Raw genomic sequence first — 22,510 nt, 5'->3', positions numbered from 1 at the left:
AACTGAAAAATGTATATAGCTTTTGCTAAATCAGATACCAACTTACAGACCTGCCTAAGAAAAGCTTAAGGGAAGATTATGGAATTCAAACTGAAACCTGGGAAAACGTTGGCTTTCGAGACAGGAGTGGGGGCACAGGGACACCTCGATTTGGGGAGCCCAGTTTGAGGACTGTGGAGCTCTTGATGATGGGAAATGACCCCAGGCCTGCTGACGGCTGGGGCCCAGGTGGCTGGCTGAGGCGCTGAGGGAGGAAGAGAGTCACTCCCATCCAAATCCTGGGGACAGTCTTCTTCGCACTGGCCCCGATCTATGTCTACACCTGGGAGAGGAGGAAGTGGGGTCCAAGCGGTCCAAATACCTTCGAGGACTGCACGACCTGGAGGCAGGGGAAGGCGCCCCTCTGATGTGGCGAGGCCAGGTTGGGCCTGGCCCACGGATTTAGTTCGCCATTACCAGCTGTGATTGTTAGGAACTTTTTTTTTTTTTTAAAAAAGGACACGTTGTTTTAAAATGTTTTATTACAAAGCTTCTTTTAAAAAATGCTCAGCACGTTAACTCAAACTGGAATGACAAACGTTAGATGGCAGTTTGGGGCAAAGGCTGTGCCTTGTTATTCAAAAAAAAAAAAAATGGGTACATCAATGCTCATTTTAACAACTGGCATAAAATCCCACTAATTGGCTAATAAAAACAGATACAAATACAGAACATTGAAAGTAATAACAATTCAAGTGCTGGGCTTTTTACAACAAGGGGGTGAAAAGGAAAGAAAGGAAAATTCACTGCAAACCGGCCTGCTGACGGTATGTGTCAAGGTTTACCATTTAAACAAAGGAGATCAGAAGAAAAATAAAATGAAATAGGACTGCCAACTGCTACCCACGGCGTGGATTCAGCTGTTACATTTATTTAGCTCTATCAAACACCTTACGAAGACGGGAGGCCACTATTTGTTACAATTCACAGAGAAGCCACTTGCCGGAAAAGATGCCGCTCAGAAAAGGGCGGCTTCTTTTCATTTCGTTTTTATTTCCAACTTTTCCAGATCTTTGAGTTTTACTTAAAAGCTCATAGCTAGCAAAATATACAAGAAAGTTTAAACTAAAAAGTGTAAATTAAAAAAAAATTCAAGTTTAAAAAAAAAGCAAACACAAGACTGATCCTTTTGCACTGTTAAATAAAAGCTTCAGGAGAAAGGCAAAAAAAAAAAAAAAAAGAAGAAGAAGACCTAAACAAAGAGGGACGTCTTCCACAAAGTTCCGCGCTGGGGTGTGAGGACGTGCCGGCCGCAGGCTCGGGTTGCTCCTGGCAGGCAAACGTAGCCAAGTTACTGTCCTTGCCAAAAGGTTACAGGTGTGGACGCAAGACGCTCTGGGAAGTGCTGAGAAGTGCACGCGGAGAGGAGGGAGGGCAGCTGCTCAGCCTGCTAGCGTTCTCAGGTGCTCTGTCTGCTTGGCTGGGAAACCTTTTATGCTTGATTTCGGAACTTGGCTCTTGGAGTAGATGAAGGGGGGTTTGGCAGTGATTGTCTTTATGGATCAGCGTCTCTACCGGTGACCTCAGGGTGAAGGTGGTGTCAATTCTCCATTGGGGTCGACTGGGCAAGCCCTGGAGACAGTCTGGGTTTTCAACAAGCTTCCATCTCCAGAAGAGGTCCCGGGGTCGCTGCCTTGGCTTTGCACGTTGGGAATGAGCTTCGTTTTCCACCTCAAGAAGGAACAAACGAAATGTTGTTAATGTGCGTTTGTCACAGGCCTTTAACTTCTGCATACGGCATGTGTCTTGAGATCTCTGCATCTAATAGTCCACTCTGGTGATCTGGTGATGGCTAAAGCGGCAGCCCTAGGGTAGCCCCAGATCCTCGCACTACGTTGGAGAGTAAGTCTACTTCGGTGAAGTTTTACCGTGGTCGCATGTACGCGTATGTGTGCGCACAGGGACGGGGAATGCGTTCACCACCCCGCGTGCTGAGCAAGCGCAGGGTAGGCACCATGAGCTATTAGGGCTGTTAGCACTATAGTGACCTGGCAGTGACTCTTATCATTAACGCACCTACTGCCAGCGCTGTCCCTCACAATGACTGATGGGAACTGTGAAGAAACCATCTATATATGTAGGTCGCTGCTGAAAAAAACAAACGAAGCGGGAGGAGATCGGTCACAGAATGCTATTGACCGAGAACATTTGCGATGCTGACTTCAATTCCTATTCTGTAAAACTGGCCTTTCCCTATTTAACAGGGAAACACATGCTACAGCACTGTGGTTTTTAAAATTTAAGCAGGGTACAGATAAGAGCTAGGAAGGTCGGCACCTTTCCAAGGACAAAGGAGCAAAGCCTAGACCAGTGGGGAAGGCACCCTGCACTTTCCTATTTACGCTGTACTTGTGCAGCACAGATTTTCAAAGGTTTGGTCCAGGCTGCTGCCTCTGATGAGGAGTGGCCCTGCGGTCCCGGGCTGGGAGCTGCAGCAGCTGGAGACAAGTGCAGGCATCAGGATGGACTGCTCGCTGATGGGCACGGACTGTCCCTCTGCTGCGATCCGTCCCCACCCCCAGCTGTGGGCTCACTCTGAAATCAGAGCTGAGGACTGCCCCCCCCCCCCGCCCCGCCCAGCAGGGTGGACATGTGGGGCAGCACCCTGCAACTCCTGGCCCGGCAAGCCGGCCTTCCCCTCCCCTCCCCCACCGCACCCCACCTGAGGGCCCTCTCCTCCTCCCTTCTTGAGCTGAGCACAGTCACAAACTTGGCTGTCCAGCATGGCCATTCACCACACGGATACTGTGTGCTTCCCTGGAAAGAGTCCCAGTGTCTCCTAATAAAGCCATTTCTTTGCACCGCCTCACATCTTCCCACTGTTGTCTCAGTATTCCAGCGTCCTCTTACAAATGCTCCTGGAAAGCTGCTTTCACAGATGCTCTGTACAACTGCAAACCCAAAGGCGACCCCTCCCCACTCAGGATGCTCTTCTAATGTGTGTGTGACTGGCACTGGAATCAGTTGGCAGAGAATGTGTCTTGCTACCAAATAAGACAGACCGGATGCGATTGCTCCTTTAAAACGCAGGGCCATCAGGGCAGACCAAGCCTTACCTCCAAATGGGAGAAATGGGGGGCTTACAGAGTTGCTTTATAGATATAAAACAGGTCAAATCACAATTCTTTTCAAGAAACCACAGGCATGAGGCTCCGGAGACTGGAGACTTCCCACATCTAAGGCTTCACTGGGGGGCTGTGGCTGGGCCAGGCCAGGCGAGCCCCAGCACGGCCCAACCCACCAGTGAAGTCGGTGCAATCAAAGCCGGCAATTACTGCTCGGGCTTCAAAGGCAGCGCGGCGAGGCCCATCTTACATATGTCAAGGCTTGGGCTCCCTCCGCCAGGAGTCACCGCGTGGGCCATTTGTAGAGTGGGTTTGGAGGCGGGCGGCATAGGTCCCCTCCCTCCCCCCGACCGTACCCACCATCCAGCTGAAACCCACGAAGTTCCCTTGGACCAGACTCTAATCTTGACAAAAATATCCCACCAACCAAACGGAACCAGGAACTCAAAAGGGCGGAGTCACTTACGAAGAGCCCAAGTAGTAAAGGGGTGGCTGGAGATTTCATGACTGGATCTATTTCTGGTAAGTAAACAGCACTAACTCGGAGGCATTAGGACTGTCTAGGCCGTGATGCCAAAAGATGCAAGAAAGGACAGGGTGGGGAGGGAGTCCTTCTCCACAGGCTCAAACGAAGACGCTACCAAAAGCTGAGTGCTTCATCCTTGGGGTCTGCAGCCGAGCCCCCCACCTCAGGCTGTCCCCGGCGGGAGGGGCCCAGGAAACAAGCCCCTTCCTGAGGCTGAGGTGGAGGAGAAGAAGGTCAGCTCCAGCTGTCCAGGCCAGGCCGGGGGGCAGCGGAGCCGCTCTGTAGGAACAACCTGGGAATACCCCCTGCGTATCGAGTGATACCATTTCCTTGTTCAGAAATGCTGAGGAGTCCAAAACGATGGGCCGGAATAGAAAGATCCTTCTCCCCCCTCCCAAGCGTTGCTAGGAAGGAGCAGGACCTTTAAAATGTTTTCAGTCATTACACAAGATTTGAGAGAATATCAGAGATAAGTTTTGCAAAAGGTAAACAGAGGCAGATTTTAATTGCAAAAAGTGCCCCCAGAGCAGCACCCCACACACCTCACGCCAACTGCCTAGCCCTGCTGGCCGGCCTTGGGGCAAACTGTGACAGAGTGCTGTTTTTTCAGGGTGTGAGATCTAGAGGCAATGACTTCTAGAGCAGGAAGCAAGCAGGACGGAGCTAGTCGGGCCTTGTTATTTCACAGCACACTGAGGCCCACGGTCATTACATGGATGGTGCATCACGACCCCTAGAGAGTACCCGTGCCTCTGGGGGCCTGTGGGTCACAGCCTTATGACTTTGTGACTCTGAGGTGGCCTTGTCTGCAAGGAGTTGGTGAGGGAGAAGGAAGAAAAACACGGTCTGCTGAGCACGGATATGCCAGGCACGGGACACACGCTCAGCGTCACATGATCACAACAGCCACCATCCCGGAATTCTGCCCGCCTACAGAAATTGGGGGTGGTGTGAGGTTAAACAACCTAAGGTCACCCAAACTACAGGTGGCAGGACTCACTGTTGAGCCCTAAACCGATGTGCTCTCTACTGTATCTTGGGGCTAAACTGTCGTTCATTTTCTTCTCCTACCTTCCAATCATCCATCTGCCCGTCACTAGTCAATAGCACTGTGGGGGTGGGCTGCATCTAGACTACCGCCCACCCCAGGATATTATGCTCTGTGAGAAAGCAGGATGCTGAAGAGAACAAGAGGCATAAGAAGTTAACTGTGAAGTTTAAATCTCCTCAAAGATTGCAAGTGTAACCTACAGAAGCCAGCTCCAGCCCCTTGTAAGCAAACACCACCCAGTGTTTGAGAAAGAGGAGAAATGACAGTGTGTGGTTAGGGAAGCTGCCACTGGGTCGTCTTTCTGCAGCTAGGTGTGTCCTTAGTCCCTGAGTTCAAGACCGGTCAGTCTGCCAGCCACAAGCTCTGAAGCAAGGAGGTGCCCAGAGCCCGGAGGAAGGGGGTCAGTGCGGTGACAGGTCTCTGGCCCTGTGCTTGGATCCAGGCTATACATTCCGAGGCAGGGTTACTGAATCCATGCGGTTTCCTCCCCAGTGGTTATTCAAAGTGAATTATCAGTGAAAGCGGACTTGGGCAACGTTGAGATGATTCTGAGGCAGGCATGTAACTATTTAACAAACTGCTCTAGGGAAACTTCTGGTTTCTATCTGCAGCTGTCGGTTTCCCTTCCCGATGGGCCCCTTGTGTCTCCTCTGTGAGCACATACATCACAACGGGAGGCTGGGCCTCCCCGTGCAGGTCTTATTCGCTTAGATCCTTGCTACTTCTGGAAACAACACAGAAATATTCTCGAAGAACTGTTGGAATAAGAGAGCCTCAAAACATCATTTTAGCTCTATAAGACGAAGTACTTCAGGAAGACAGGAACTATGTAGATCCACCTCAACCTCCCATCTCCAAATTCTTTATCCAATTCACATTTCTCTAGAAGTTCTCCCATACCAAAGATGCCAACTTCACCTCCTAAAAATGAGGCAACAGGATCAGTGCGTACTTTCTTTTCAAACCAAGAATTTCTACTGTTAAACACGTGTGTGTGTGTGTGTGTGTATGTGTGTGTGTGTATGTCTAAGCATATGCTTGCTGCACAGGGAGGCGACAGTGCACTGTGGGGTTCACAGCAGAGCTCCAAGCATAGTCCTGGACTGGGTTTGAACACTGGCTTCATTACTCTACCAGGGTTATCTTGGGCCAATTACCCGAACATACCAAACCCTGGTTTCCTCATCTGTAAAATGGAAACAGTAAGTCCCCACGCTTCATAAAGTGGGTTTGAGGGGATAAAAGGAGACAACGTGTGGTGAGCTTGGCGAGTGCCTGGCATTGGAAGGACACGATAAGGGTTATTACTGCAGTAGGTGGAGACTGGGAGTTAAAGACAGATCCAGGTTCGAACCCGACCCTGCTGCACCCCAGTCACGTGACCCTGGACAAGTAGTCACTGGTGTTTCCTCATCCCTGTCCAGGGCTGCCTCAAGACTGGCATGGGGTAATCTAAGCAGAGACATCTAGCAGAGCACCCAGGACACAATATGTGGACCAGAAACATCCGTTCCATTTCTGATGCTCCAGCCTCAGCATACTTGGGGGGAATGAGAATTCATACCATTTATAGAGCTTCTGGTGGAAAGTACAGACCAGTAGAGAATTCTGCAAAACCTCTCTTATGAAACATAAAATATCTCTTATGAAACACAGTATCTCCAGACACACAATGATAATTGAGAAAAGTCATCGCAAAAGGGCAGCCAGAGAGGTCTGTTGTGATATTCTCAAAGAACGTACCTAAAATTTTAGACAATTTCAGGTTAGATATGAATTCAAATGTTAGCAAGAAGATGAGCACTACTGTCCCACTGAGATGCCCTCACTGTCCTCTCATTCTGCCAGAAAGACACAGTGACTTTGCCGAGGCTCACGGATGGTTTTAGGCAGGCTCCCCTCACTCATCGGGAGCCCGGCTAGCCGCTAGCCGGCAGCCTCAGGTCTAAAGAACGGAGCTGGGGAAAAGGAAGTAAAAGAGCCTCAAGCTATCACAGTGCCATCGAGGAATTCATGCGCAGAAGCCGCCCCCTTCCTTCCAAGATCACCCTGCATACACCAACGCAGAGCCCATTTACTTTTAACTTCTAAATTATTCAGATATACTTCTTTTTCTGGTTCCCGAAACCACACAACAGATCGGAAGAATGTGTTACCTTAGAGGAGGGCAGCGTCTCAGGAAGGGAAGGTGCAAAAATGATAAAGGAGTAGATTTCTTAAAATCCCACATTATCTGCGGTCAGTTAGCATAGTGGCAAACAGCACCGAGCCCTTGTTACCATATACTATATGCACCATAGAACAACAGCATGAGGTACTAAGAAATATTTAATTTGAAGGAGAAAGAGCTGAGCGGCACTCAAGAGTTAAACAAATTACATGTTTTGATACTTAAAGAGGGAAACCTACAGTTCTCTGGGAAACCATTATCCAGAAGGGCTCATTTCCTCAATAGTTCCAGATGGCTCAGTGAGAAAACCATTCTTCTTAAACCAAATTTGTCCAAAATAATTTTCTTATTCTATAAACTATTCTTAAGTGCACTGATCTTAATTTCATGCTCTTTCATGAACAATACTAAATATTACATGTCCCAAGAGGGTTTAAATGAGCCTCTCCCTCTCCTACTATGAGCAACTTTGCGGGCCAAGGATCCATTTCTCTGGTTCAGTTTCCCAAGGCAACTTAAACACATTTCTGGCTCTCCTGACCACTGAAGAATTGACACTGTAGCAAAGGAGAGATTTTAAAAACCTTTACCACAGGGATGAGTGTCTCCCCACATCTTCACTAAAGCACGGCTGCTGATCTAACAGATCCCAGTCACCGGCTCACTGGTGAGCTGCAACAGACACCCGCTGGGTTGCTGCCTAGCCCCCTTCTTGATTATCCCAGCTCCAACACCCCCCACAGTGAGAGCAGTGTGCCCCGATGGCGATTTTGTACGGTGTGACCGTTCCCTCTGGCCACAGCGGATTGTGGACCGAGGCAGGAGTCTGACCCATGCTGGGCTGACTGGAGTCCCTTCTCTGGAATTTGAATCCTCATCTCTTTGGGAGACTGACACTGTCACAATGTGTCGGCTCGGGAGCTCTGGATACATGATCAAAGCACTGAGAAAGTCGATGTACAGAAGGGAGAAGAGAGTTTTCAGGGGCACATGTAAGAGCAGGAAAAGGCCATCTTCCAGTCCTCTCTCTGGGTCATTTGCACTGTTGTCTTTGGCTTCCACAAGATGCCACTGCATCCTTCAAATGGACTTCCCCGTTCTCCTTATGCCAACATGGGCTGTCTCTTCTTGCCATCAAAGGCCCCCGCGCTATGAGTCAGCATACAGCGTCCTGAAGAATGGTCAGAATTTGAAAACCTGCACTCCGCACAGCATTTAGTGTAGCCACACAGTGTCATTATGCAGCCATCTTCTCTCTCCAGGACAATGTGACCACGCCTGCCCTTCCAGCCAGACGTCTGGATTTTCCTTACTGAATGTTCTTACTAAGAGACATTATAGTTAAGTGTCATTGCCTTGTGAATTCTTTACAGGTTTCTACTAATCTGTGACAAGTTCAGCAGGAATTTGAGGACAAACATAAGAGGAAGGAAGACACGAGTAGGCCACCGCCTCAGACAGGAACATGTCTAGGGAAGGTGCCCTGTGGGAGTGTCTCCGGGCCATCAAAATCTCCATTTCCTAGGAAAGCAACCTGCTGACCCAGACAAGACCAATGCCACACCAGCGGCTGCCTGGCAAAATGTCAGGCAGGAAGTCCCCCACTAGGCGAGGCTTCCTCTTTTTTTTTAATTTATTTTTTTAATTTTTTGTTTATTGATTACGAGAGAGAGAACATGAGCACATGCATACAAGCGGGAGAGGGGTAGAGAGAAAGAGGGAATCTCAAGCAGGCTTTGCACTGTCAGCACAGAGCCCGACATAGGGCTTGATCCCATGAACTGTGAGATCATGACCTGAGATGAAGTCAAGAGTCAGACACTCAACCAACTTAGCTGCCCAGGCGCCCGGTCAAAGGGCTGCAGCAGGGGTGCTTTGGGAGCGCGAGCAGGGTGCCCGCTGCAGGCTGCACGGCCAGGCCCTGCCCCCATGCCGTGTCCCGCGATGGGGGGCCGGTCTCCCTGATCGGACAGCCACCTGCCGCCAGGCTTCAGGCTCCCTTCCCAAGAGCCCCAAACCCTCACACATCTCCTGCTTGTTGAGGGACACTTCAAAGTATTTGACCATAGTGTCTAAGCATGGGACAAAAAGATGAAGAGTGGAAAGCAGGATGCTATTTTTTCCTCTTTCCCATTTTCAAAACGTTAATTTTTACTTGGAGACTCTGAACAAGCCTGAAGGTTTTTGTTTCTGATTTTATTATTTTGTAAGAGCTTGGTTTTGCTTTCTAACTGGCCATGTCAACCAGAAGCAAAGAGCCAGAGGCTTGCTGATACCTAATGACTCCATCTGCTCTCAAGGCACAGAACTCAGAGCAAAGATGAGGCACCAGTGGCAAGCTCGCAGGGTGGGCATCAAAGCCTGTACAAAAGAGACCCCTGGGCACAGATGGCTCCCTGACTCCAAGAGGGCACGGCTTCGGAAAGACCCTCAGTCCCACGGCCGGTCCCGGAAGTGTCTCCAGCCCCATGCTGTAGCACTGTCAGGAGGCTGCATGAGCACCAGGGCCCCGGGCCCCCAGCCCTTAGTTAATAAACAGCCCATCAGGCTCCTGAGCATCACCCTCAAATGGAAAGCTAGAGATGTAAAGCTAAGCACTGTGCAATTAACTACTGCATTCTATACTGTACTAGAAATTACCTCTCCCACACACCTCTTGGCCCCAGGGAAACAAAGCCTCAAGTAAAAAACACATTTTAATCTCAGGTTAGCAAGTATACAAGGAAGAGATTACACCAATATCCAAAACCTTAAGTTTTTGTGAGTATGTCTGTATGTGGGTATCTGTGTGTATCTCTCTGTGTTTAAAAAGGTGTTGTTTTAAAGATAGTTTGTTCTTTTAAACTAGCTCTTTGATGTTATATAGTCAAAAGGAGTATGTTGAGATATCATAAAAATCTTTTCAATCTATGTAATTTTAAGATAATGGGATTTTTTCATTTGTTAAAGTAAATATTAATAAGCCAATTTGTAAAGGTATGTTTTTACATTAGTAAACTTGGAGTGATCATTCTCTCCAGCTTTTCAAAAATTTTAATTCTTCTGTAACTCCCATGAATCTCGATTAAGTAAGGAAGGAAGGGAAGTTCAGTATTTGATGACAATCTCTGACTTCTGACAAACTCTCGAGATGTTACATATTCCAAATAAACTTGGACCAAAACACTGGAAATTCCCAGCAACTTGATCACTGTTCTATCAATTCCCCTCATGGCTACACAGCTCAAGGGTTACTTACTCCAGAAAGGCTTCCTTGATCTCACTCCGATGTAGACACTTCTTGTTCTTATTTTAACACAATGTATCCATCTCCTTCACAGCACAGAATGTATTACTTTATAATTCCTATTTATTTTTATGTCTTTATCTTCTGAAACTAAAAGCCCCTCCGGGAGGGGACAGAGTCCATGTGGCAAGTGCCCCACTGCTTAGTGCCGTTTCTGACTTGCAGTGGTCCTCGCTGGGTGTTTGCAGAACGAATGAAGAAATGACTGGCTTTTACAACAGTGGCCTAGAGCTGGACACAGCAGAACGTGTGCAGGCTCATTCCCCGAGGCCCTGGACTTCCAGCATTCCTACAAGTGACAAGTTCGTCCTAAAAGCTCAGGATGAATTTGGCTTTTTTGGAAGACCACACAGCTTGGGAATCACCTCTACCCTGAAAGAAAGTCTTTCGTGCAGCCCGTTTCTAATTATCCTAAAAGTCACTGCAAAGTGTTGAGACCAGTCAATGCTCACTCGTTTCAACTGATTTCACCAGAGTGAATACGTGTATAAAGCGTGCAAGTGGAAACACACGGGAAGATGGGGACACAACTGGTGTACGGGGAACTGTTAAAAGGCCAGTTATGTTGGGCTGCAGGAGACAGCTGCAATGGTATTTCGCACCCAAAACATGAAAGCAGTAAATGAAACGTCTATCTTTCAAGGAGCAGAAATACAAATTTTCAGAGGGCTTTTTTGTTCCCTGAGAAAAGATTTTCCTTATTAAGTGGGGATATTTTCCCTACAGTTCGTCGTCCTATGCTAGTTCAGAGGCAAGAGAGTTCTCTCGCCTTTGTGCTCCATGCATGGTCATCTGAGCTCAAAGATCTAATTTAACAGGACTTTTCTTTTAGGAGGCCAAGAGAGGGTTAAGTTCCACTGTGTACCTAAGAGAAATAAACCCTCTCAAAATACATCTTCACATTGGAGTCACGGTATCTTCCCCTCCTGGGTGCTGGGTTCCATTAGCTCCACCTCACTGGAGAGGAGATCAGGAGGGATTTAGCTAATACTCAGCAACTTCCCTCCAAACTGAAACCAGTTGCCCGAGATTTCACGCCCCGTCGTTGGCAGGATCAGCTCTAATCAAACAGTTTATCTGTCACTGGCTTGTTTCTAAGGTGAAGCCAGCACTAGTGTGGATGCAGTGTGGCCAACAAGGGGCTCACACCAGTGGAGAACCAGATTCCCTAACCAGAGGCGGTCACGCTGGGTGGAGAAGGGGAGGCCGGAGATGATCTACACAGGAACTGAAAAATAGCCACACTGTCTACATGTCATTTCCAAGACCGTACAGGTGCTTTAGTAAGTTCTGTGGAACCACTCCCAGAACGGGGACTACAAACCTGTAAACATAAAGGAGACTTGAGTCTCTTCAGCAACACTGGGAGGCAGTGCAGACCACAGAAGAGCAAAGCAGACCAGGAAGTAGCGCCACGGACACAGGGTGTCTCAGAGGCCTAAGGACCCAGCACTTTCACTGGAGTGGGGAACCGGAGGTCTACTGGCTTTAAAGGACCTGCCCCAGGCCACACAGTTCAGGAAGGGGCTTCTCTCAGAGAAGCGGTGGCCTCGTTCTCAGTCTAAGTGCTTTCCACAGCACAATGCTCAGTTCCCCGGGTCGTTTCTCAGCCACTGCTCCGGTTTTCACGGATAGCAGGTCGTTATCGGTATCACCCTCTCAGAAGGGCCTTCGTGAGCATCACACCCAACGCAGAAACCCGCCCAAGTCAGTCCCTGTTTTTTTTTTATTACTGCACTCCTATTTTTCTGTTTACTTTTTAATAACCACCCTCAGCAATGTGAGCACTACAAAAGCAGGGACTTTCTCTGCCTCACTCAACACTACTTTCAGGTCACAGGACGCTATCTGGCATTAGTTAGGGGCTCAGTAAGTGCTCAACGTTGACTAAACAAGTCAACTACTACCCTTACAGGAGTTTCTGAATTCCCAAAACAAAGGGGAAGAGTGGACAGCACGGATACCACCATTCCTGATTTCCTGAAATCCTTATGAATGCAAATCAGAGCTCCTCTCTGCTCTACAATTCTTATCCAATGACTGCCAGTGCTGCCTTCAGAAGGAGGACAGTGTGGAGGACAGTGACTTCAAAGGCTGTGGGACTGGCCCAGCAACAAGAGAAACACTGGGGACTCTGATTAAGTGAAGGAAACCACCAACCGCAGCAGCTGCTGAGAAGGTAGGGGTAGGGGGCACTTTGCTTTTTTTTCTGGGCTAGAGGAGAAAGGACACTTTAACTTTTAGAAAAAATACGGAAGTGACCGGAAAACACAATGATAGCTATGACATTAAAAAAGGATGTGTGAGATAAATTGTAGGACTCAAATATACTCCACCTAATCTAGTCTAAAATACTATATACCGTGTTAATCGTTAAGGACACAAAACCAAACTATGAAGTATAGACACATATTTTTTGCATGATTTGTAACAGAAATGGCATTAAAGATTGTGGTGCAAACAGAAGACGGAGTGAATCAATGAATGTCAGTCCTCAGCACACTGCACTTGTGAGGGTTTTTCCATTTAGAAGCAGAGCATGGAAAGGCTGCTGTCCGTACCTAAGGGTTAGTGATTAAAAGGACAACGTTCTTCAAAAAGAAAAAAAAAAAGAATGCAAAAATAAAGTACAAAAGCATGTGTATGTGCTTGCAACCAGAATACCTTTACTACGACACAGGGCCTGCGACTGTCCTCTCTGTGCTCTTAATGACCAAGCCGGGAGGCCAGCTCAGAAGAGGTTCCTCCACGAACAGCCATTAAGTGGAAGTAAACATGGACATCGTCTGTGATACTGGTTTTTGGGTCCCTTGGTTGGTCATCTACACGAAGGGCAGATCCTCTTTTCAATCAGGGAAAAGGCTGCCACTCAGTATTTAGAAGCATTTTGATATCATTGAACTATAATGATGGCATTGGAAGAACCTGGGGAATCTGAATAAAGATCATGAAAGTTTCAGAGAGGAGAGGGCAACTGAGGTAGGTCTCAGTGAGGGGTAGAGGGAAGAAGGAAGGCATATATGATAAACAACCACAGGCCCTAGGTGCTCCTCCTGTTGCACAGTTGAAAAGAAAGACTGAAAAGCTGAAGTAGATTGCCCGGCAAACAGCTGACTGAAAATTTCTATTTGGCATCAAAATGTCTGTAACTTTCTTTGGGAAAGTCCACTGAAATTTCAGCACCAAAGTTAAGTTCTACAAGATGAAGCAGGGGGTCATCTGGTTCTAGCCAAGAACCAAATCTCTGCATGCTAACGCTCTCTCGTGAGGAACACTGCACCCGTGTCCCTTGCGTGGCAGGGGAAAACAGGCTTTCCAAGCACAGGGACAGCATGTGCAGTGCCCGCAGTGTATGTGGGGAACTGCTAATAATCTCGTTTGAACTGAGCACAGGACTCTTAAGGGATAGGTTGCAGATGAGCAACAGGGACCGAAGGGAAAACCCAGGACGGGGCAGAGTAAACAGACCCACGCTGAGTGGTTTGCACTTTGTCAAACAAAAAGCACTGACCATTTTTTAAGCTGGGAAGTGACACAATCAATTCGTGTTTTGGCAACCCCCCCCCCCCCCCCGGGAGCAACACGGAAGATCAAGTGGCAGAAAGGAAGCCTGGAGGTGGGAAGGTTCCTGCAAAGGCTATTCTAATAATCCAGACGGCAGGCTTGAGAACCTCAGCAAGGACTGCAGCCATGATGAGTCAAGAGGGAAGGTTCAGCACAGGCCAAAGATATCTGTAGGACCTGGGTGTGGGCTGCTGGAGAGGGAGCACAATCAAACGTAGCTCCTCTGGGAAGAGCTGTCACTGGGAAAGAGGCCAATGCGCTATGAATTCAAAGGTCAGCTAAATTTTAAGGTTTACAAAGCCAGGTTCCCACCAGGGCTGGTGGCTCAATCGATCAAAAACATGGTCACTACAGTAAAAAGACAAAAACAAATCGACAACTAAACATTACCTATAAATACTTGACCAGGATCTAGCAATGGTTACCAACAGAGAAAAGAGCCTGATAGCAGAATAGAGTTAATCGAGTCCCCACCCAGATTTTTAAACAGGGAAAAAAAAAAAAAAATACATAAAGTCCCTCCTTCTCACTAAAAACAGATATATTTCTTTTAAGTATCTATATATCATCTCAACTGAGAAGTCTCTACGGAGCAAAACCTTCCAGGTCCTGTGCCAGAACGGGTCTGGGTGCCCCACGTGCCACCCAGGGCTTTTCAGAGTAAGAGGGCGTTTTGCTTGCTGGTTCTGTGGTTTGTTTCTTAGAGCAGGCAACTTCGCCACTGGTGGTCAGTGCGGAATGGTGAAGAGTTAGGGGAAGGGGAAGAAAGATTAGAGGGGCAGAAGGGGAAGGAAGAAAGAGAGAAATGCATACCATATTGCAAAAACATAGCCGGTATAAAAACCATCAGATTTTTTTTAAGCGCTAATTTGATTTTGGTGGGGTTTCCTCTTTAAAGGAGCAGAGTTGAATGCATCAGTATGAGCAAGGAGATTCACAAGCAAGTGCCTCTGTTTATAACTAACGTCAGCAGTAGGACCAGAGAGTCGTTCTTACCATGTTTCAGATGTAGGCAGCTGTCATTCTGGGACCTGTACCTGCAGAAAATTGTGTCTTTAACAAATTTTTACTGAAGAGGTTTTTGTACATTCCAAATACGTAGTAGCTACAACATCAGGTGGGCTCGTTTGCTTTACTTTCTATGGTTCTTATACCAGCCGTTTTTATTTGTGCAGTACAAGTAGTGGCCTTACTTTTAATGAAAGAAAAAGGGGAAATAAATAGGACCTCACTCACTGATGCCTTGAATGAATGTCCGGGAAAGATAAACCCTGCTGTCATCATGTTTTCTACTTTCAGAAAACCCAAACCACAGAAAAGGTAGCATATGATAAAATCAGGATAAAAAACTGTTATTGTAAGGAGTTGTGCAAATGGAAACACAGCAGAAGTGCTACGGAGGGTATAGACAATAAAAGCAAACACAAGACCAAACACCAACAGGATTCCAGGTGACAGGGTTTGGGGAAGGAATGTGTAGACGTACCTTCACGCACTCACATTGAAAAGAAAGGTCTTTTAAACATCTTTAAAGCATTTCAGGAAGGAAAGCAGAGTTTAAAACATCAGAGGTTACAGCTGCAGAACAAAAGCAGTGTGTCGAAGATGCCGACTACTTTCAAAGGTATTTGTCAGAAGCAGAGAATTGACTAGAAAGTCACATGGTGCCTACCTGATGTCGACTCCTGGAGTTTCTCTCTCTTCCTCTTCTTTTTCTTACCCTGGAAGAAGCCAGGCACATGGTCATGTTACACACTGGACTATGAACACATGGACGGACGGGATACAAACGTACAAAAGGCAAGAAGTCAACCAAGAAGGGTGCCTCATTCTCTCCCTTTCCCATCTACACCTAGACACACAGACCGAGAGAACGAGAGAAAACAAATTGTCACCTCTTTGTGACCTTTGTCCCTACAGCTTCTTATTGAGTATCAGTACTGACAGTGGAAGTAGTTTCCCAAAGCCACGCCAGGCTGAGGAGGTCCTAGGGCCGTGGCACCAGATACCCCTTCAGAGAAAGCCCACTTAAGGAGGCAGCCTATCACTGACCACCATGCTGGGAACCCACTTCCGGCAGTGTTCATGATCAATCTTCCTTCCGGTGAATTCTACCATGTAATTAAAAGTACATGACATTAGCTGAGGACCTCTTGTCCCCACGGCACAAGCATGACATGATCAAGGATAGCGGCAGCAAGGTAAGATAGAACCTGAGAAAATGGAAGGTATCAAGGACCTTGTTTCCTAAAACAGACACGAAAACGTGCAATCTTAAATACATTTGCAAAATCACCTTCACAGATTTACAATTTTAAGTTCCATTTATACTGGTCTACTCTTGTTTTTCTTCATGATCTTCCCTAAAACATCATTGTAATAGGTAGGGCAGAGACACAGTATCTGTTCGATTTACGTGAACAGTAAATGGCCAACCTGGATTAGGATAGTACTTTCAAATAACTTTAACAGAACACATATCTCATCCAATATCTCTATCTTATGGCTGCCGTAATAATCACATGAACAAGGAACAAAACGTAAAACTCTAAGATTACACTGAACATACTATGTGTCTATATTTTTATGCATCTCAGGATAATTTTTCTTTGTGTCACATGACCTTGACCACTGAGGCTTTAGAGCTTAGTAAGGCTGACTCACACTGTCCTCACAAAGAGCAGAGATTAGCGACCCTGGAAAATGGCATATCGGAAATAATGGAGTTCTCGTTAACATTATTATTAAAGTACTCTGGGAGAAGGGGAGCAGACAGGGGGAGAGTATGCTTCTCACGGGCTTCCCCGGTCTTCATTTCAAACGGGCGTTACTGTGGTTTTCAGAAGATGCTATGACGTTGCTTCATGTGTCAGGAACTTCCTCCTCCCTTTCTCCTCCTAGCTCCCGTTTGCCCTTTAACATCATCTCAAGTGCCAGCTCTTCCAGGAAGCTTCTCGGCTCCACCCCACCGCCCTGTCCCATCCGCCCCTCCCCTCCCCCCTCCAGCAGACCTCCCCTCCTCCCAATGCCATCACTGGTTGCGTCCCTGAGCCCCCCTCCAGACGGCCCCTGGCTCCAGATCACAACCTGAGTATGTGAGCCTCCTCTGCAGCCCTGTGTATGTCCAGCATGTGTGACTGTGGCCTGAGGTGGAGGACTGCCAATGCTTTGTGAAATAGCCTCTACTGTAGTCTAGGTATAAACCAGTGTTATGAGAGAACCAACATTTTATGGTAGACAAAAAGACCGGAGTAGTTTGGATGTACTCGTGTCAACTTACACAAAAAAACTCATTTGTGTGCGGTAAATATAAGAATATTTTTCATTAAAATATTTAATTATAGTTAATACTGGGGTTATGAAGCATTACGTTTAAAAGCTCTAATAATACAAATATCTGACTGAGCTCACCTAAGAAAATATGTGCGCTGCTGATTTATGAAGACTTCAGTTATAAAATCTATGATGCTGTAGAATAGAGCATTTTAATATTAAATAGTTGAGACATAATATTTAATGTGATCTCAGTAAGGATGAGGATACATTCTGACACTAACTGCTACGATACAAGACATGTATCTTGTTTAGACTCCATTTCTATGTTGTTATTTTAAGAATAATTATTGGGGCGCCTGGGTGGCTCAGTTGGTTAAGCGTCCAACTTCGGCTCAGGTCATGATCTCGCGGTGTGTGAGTTCGAGCCCCGCGTCGGGCTCTGTGCTGACAGCTCGGAGCCTGGAGCCTGTTTCCAATTCTGTGTCTCCCTCTCTCTCTGACCCTCCCCCATTCATGCTCTGTCTCTCTCTGTCTCAAAAATAAATAAACGTTAAAAAAATTAAAAAAAAAAAAAGAATAATTAGCTAAAGTGCTACCATTTGATTGACTTCTGTTTGCCTTAGTAATTAATAGGCTTATTTTTATTGTTATAAAAAATGATGTAACAAAGCTGGGTTTTCCCTTCATTCCGGGGGATCCCACAATCAAGTTATGTGAAACAATTTCCTTTAAAAATTCTGCAGGAGAAAATCTTTAAAGGTAAATTCACATTATACTGGATTTCTTCAACACTACTTTCTTCTCATCTCTCCATATGGACGAAAGGAGAGAGAGCGAGAGGGACAGAGTATGTATGTGTTCATCTCTTTTTAAAGCTTTATCCTTTACCTAAGGGTCAGAAACAGAACCTTCACTCAAAGACGTTCAACAAGCAGTGCTAAATGTATACAAATCCACAGCACAGCTCCTCCGTGGGTCACATCTGTCCAGAAAGATGCTAATTACTGCCCAGAAAACAGAAACATGGTTCAGGGGAGAGAACTCTTGCCCTAAAGCAGTCTTCTTAAGGCCCCGGAAAGACCGTGCCAGTCTGCTGCACAGAAGGCAAACTGCACAGATTCGGACAGTCCGGGAGGGCTGGGTAATAACCAGCAGCTTAGCCACTACCTGGCCCTGGACCAATGACTTAACCTGTCCGACCCCTCGATTTCCCTCATCTATGAAGTGCAATAACACTGTTATCCCCCCGAATTATTATGAGGATTAGAAAACATCACAGAAGACACTTAAGACAGTTCTGGACAATAGGCACACGGCAGTTAGTACAACAACCAGACGGCAGCTCCCCAGGGTCCGATGAGCTGCTGCTTCCAAGTAACAAAGAGCATGGCCCCTCCTTTCTTTGTCATGGTCGCAGCCACCGTTCAAGCTCCACATCCCCACCAGCAGTGACTTTTTTCAGAGCACGTTGCAGGAAATAAATTGTGTTCCCTAAGTCTTGGTGTCCCATTTTATGGGACGTATGACCTCAGACATGCAGCCAACAGGACCAACGTCCCCAAGACATGCAGCCAACAGGACCATCACACGTTAAATTAGATATCGATTAACGGCTTCACCTTCACTCTTTTTAGAAGGGACAATTCCTAGACCGAATATTAAAACTGTCCTAGCTGGCTTTTCTTTTTTTTTTAATTTTTTTTTTAATGTTTGTTTATTTATTTATTTTTTTTTTTCAACGTTTATTTATTTTTGGGACAGAGAGAGACAGAGCATGAACGGGGGAGAGGCAGAGAGAGAGAGAGACACAGAATCGGAAACAGGCTCCAGGCTCTGAGCCATCAGCCCAGAGCCTGACGCGGGGCTCGAACTCACGGACCGCGAGATCGTGACCTGGCTGAAGTCGGACGCTTAACCGACTGCGCCACCCAGGCGCCCCAATGTTTGTTTATTTTTGAGAGAGAGGATAGAGCACAAGCCGGGGAGGGACAGAGACAGAGAGAAAGGGAGACACAGAATCCGAAGCAGGCTCCAGGCTCTGAGCTGTCAGCACAGAGCCCAATATGGGGCTCAAACTCATGAATGATGAGATCATGACCTGAACCAAAGTCAGACGCTTAACCGACTGAGCCACCCAGGCGCCCCCTGGCTGGCTTTTCTAATGCCAGGCTCACATGGAGCACGAAAGTGATCTATAAAATTTTAAATTAGGAGCTTAAATAATCAAAACTGTTCCCTTCCATAAAATATAAAACTGAAATATATAATTTATAATACACTTTCTCAGTAATAGTCTTTGCTATATCAAGACCACGTTAGTAAATTGTTCAAATTCTAAAGTAATAAAATAAGGCCCTATAAATGGGGTATTTTTGGCCAATTAGTATAACTTAAAAAAATATACCACCTATTCCATCTGAATAAAATACATAATAGATATCAAGGTATGTTAAAGTGAAACAAAAAATGTTTTTAATTTTATTTTTCAGACAGCGAGAGAGAAAGAGAGAGAGTGAGCATGAGCAGGGGAGGGCAGAGAGAGAGGGAGACACAGAACCTGAAGCAGACTCCAGGCTCTGAGCTGTCAGCACAGAGCCTGACGCAGGGCTTGAACCCGTGAACCGTGAGATCATGACCTGAGCTGAAGTCAGACACTTACGAACTGAGCCACCCAGGTGCACCTCCCCACCAAAATTTTTTTAATCCAGTTTTGATTAGCCTGTGGCAAAACAGTCACTTGAACATATTCTTTTTAAGAACTGTAAAATAATATCCTTTTGAAAAGAAATTTGACAGTAAGTGTCAAAGAGCCTTTAAAATATATTAACTCAACAATTGCACTACTGTGAATCTATCCTACAGAAATAGCAGCCCTAAACACAGAAAAAAAAAACTGTTATGCATGGATACCTTCATTGTAGGATTATTTCCAACCACCAAAAAAAAAAGCAACCTAAATGTCTAAAAAACAGGAAAAAATCGTTAATTGTGATATTCACTCAAAATACTATATAGCCATTAAAATCAATATGTAGAAACACTATGCCATAACAGAAAAATGCTTATTATATATAAGAGCAAGCATGACACAAAAGTGTATGTTATACCCACACGTACTTCTATCCAAGTAAAAAAAAAACATATACGCAGAAAAAATACCTGGAAGATACCGTAACTAGTCATTACTAACGTTGCCTTTACACGAGGAGATTATGGGCTTTTTAAAAAAATCTTTTTCAACATTTAATGGGAAGGCTTTTTTGGATTAAAGTTTTACCTAAAAAAATGTACTGTATAACCAAAGAAAAAAAATCATGATCGCTCAAAGCTTGCAAATATATCCAGGAAATCTTTATTATAAAGTTCACTAACTTCCAAAAATAGGAAATAGTACCAGCGATACATATACAGTAGTCACCGCCTGCCTGTAATTTTGCTTTACATGGTTTCAGTGGCCCCAGTCAACCAGGGTCTGGAAGCAGAAGGTCTTCCTCCAGACATAGAGTCAGAGGGTCAACAGTAGCCCAACACAACATCACAGCCTAAGTCAGTCACCTCGCTTCATCCCATCACACAGGCATGTTGTCATCTCACATCATCACAAGGAGGGTGAGTGCGGTACAAGAAGATTTATTGCTAATCGCTCACTGTGCCTAATTTACAAACGGTATCATAGGTGTGTATGCACAGAAAAAAAACGTATCTACAGGGTTCAGTACTATCCGTGGTTTCGGGCATCCACTGGGAGTCTTGAAACGTATCCCTGTGGGTAAGGGGCGATGGGGGGGGCTACTGTAGTCTGAAACACATTTCCCTCACAAAAGTGGCCGAAAGAAAGAATGGGTGAGAGGAGAGATCTGTAGGTAGGATGAAGAAGGAGCTTACATAATTGTCTCTTGCAGACCAGCCTGGATAGAGCTGCATATGTAGCTGTCTTTCCTTCCGTGCTAATTCATAATATTTAGCCTGCTCTTCACGGGAAAGGGCATGCCACTAAAACAAAAAGAAGAAGGGAAAAAGAAATTAAATGAAAGTAAAATAGCAACAATATTATATATTTCATGTTTCAAACATTCAAGAATGAAGATAATAAGCACTTAGACTCTGATTTATTTTTAAATGGCAGCAGAGCAAGAGCGGCAGAAATCCACTTGGGAGTCTGGTGGCGAGAGTGAAACTCAAACTTTGCTCTCTCTATCCTGTTCTCCAGTATCACATGAAACACATCAAAGGCAATTAAAGAATCCGAAGTAAAATGATCTGTCACTCACCCTTTCTCTTTTCCAATATAAATTGGAGAGAACTTTCACTGGTGACCTCAACACCCAACTCAGCCCTTTCTCATAGTTTGTACCATATTCTGATATTTGAGACTGAGTACCATGTATTTATGCAAAATGTGATAAGTTCCAGATGTCTTTTCCACCCAGATGCATCATCACCTCACACGGACACTTCCCACTCTGTCATATGAAGAGTCTGAAACCTTCATCCTATGATCCAGTCTACAAAGCAAGACCTCAAGTCAGTCTGTCTGATTCCCCTCACCCTCTCCTCATACTTGTAGAAATCACACTGTCTAGAGGGAGCACACGGACAACCCCGTACAACTGCACGTGTACTCCTTACGGCTATGGTTTTAGCTTCCTTCTGATGGGAAGCAAGGAGCGTTGTCCAGGGTTATTCTGCCATCTAGAATCTGACCCTGTAGTATCTAATTTAAAGAACGTAAGGGCTGATACCCTGCAAACTTTCCATGTCTGTTTTAATAATTGCCATAATTATGTATCACAGCAAAACAGCTTATGTAGGCAAGGCATCTGTTGGGAATTTAAGTGGCTTATGTTTGCACACAACTTGCTCCAGGTCCCCTGGCAGGCAGTTTTCAAGTATTTTCCCCACTTCTTCAATGCCAGGATTTACCAGTGAGCCTTCTGGGAGGAACAGCTGGGCACTGGAGGGACCAACTGGCCAGAGGGGATGGCACGGAGGCACGGGAGAACAGACCTGACCCACACCACACACGCCCACGCTCTGGGTTAGCTCCCGCCTCCCCACTCCTGCTCACCCCCAGCTCTAGGGTGGTAGGAGATTCGTTCTCATCCATGGCTGCCCTGCCTATTGATTTTCATTTCCCTGTCATAGTTTTAAAAAGTAAGAGAAAAGAAAGTGTGGCTAAACTGGGGAAAGAATGGAGGAGTGAGGGAGAGAGGCGATGAGAGAGAAAGAGTTCTCCTGGAAGAGACTAAGTCCTCCTCAGTTTGGACCTGGCTCCTGCGATAAGGCTCGGCAGCGTTCCTCAAGGAACAAACACCTGCTGCTCCCGTTTCTTAAAAGACCAGGAACCCAATCTCAAGAACACTTCAAGCACCTTCTGCCAAATCCCACCCACCTCCCACTCCAGCCTCCGGCACAGGCAGTGCCCAGGGGCAGGGCAGGGGATTCTGGCTCCTCTGGAACCAGTGCCTCTGTGCCTGGGCCTCTGCGTTGGATAGGCCAGACAGCTTATTTTTTAATTGCTTTAGAGGTGCCG

General features: G+C 46.2%; 1 protein-coding gene across 11 annotated transcripts in view; it reads right to left on the bottom strand.

The window, feature by feature from the left end:
* Window positions 1-503: 503 nt before the first annotated feature.
* The window catches only part of LEF1 (lymphoid enhancer binding factor 1), a 121,305-nt gene continuing 99,298 nt past the window's right edge, over window positions 504-22,510 (bottom strand). For 3 of the 11 annotated variants that reach the window (XM_006930926.5, XM_011281704.4, XM_019829130.3), the window contains 4 exons: window positions 20,863-20,970; window positions 15,374-15,422; window positions 14,698-14,738; window positions 504-1,710 (listed from right to left, as the gene is read on the bottom strand). In XM_006930926.5, the coding sequence (XP_006930988.1) occupies window positions 14,704-14,738; window positions 15,374-15,422; window positions 20,863-20,970 (192 nt within the window). In that variant the 3' untranslated portion in view covers window positions 504-1,710; window positions 14,698-14,703. Of the gene's footprint in view, window positions 1,711-7,435; window positions 8,023-9,534; window positions 11,462-11,503; window positions 12,699-14,697; window positions 14,739-15,373; window positions 15,423-20,587; window positions 20,971-22,510 lie in introns of those variants that run through there. The other 8 variants (XM_011281702.4, XM_011281703.4, XM_019829129.3 and 5 more) reach the window with 6 other exon arrangements.

Source organism: Felis catus, chromosome B1, assembly GCF_018350175.1.
Source record: "Felis catus isolate Fca126 chromosome B1, F.catus_Fca126_mat1.0, whole genome shotgun sequence".
Classification (NCBI taxonomy): Eukaryota; Metazoa; Chordata; class Mammalia; order Carnivora; family Felidae; genus Felis; species Felis catus.
Note: the sequence above shows the minus strand (reverse complement) of the source record. Positions and strands in the feature narration are given on the sequence as shown.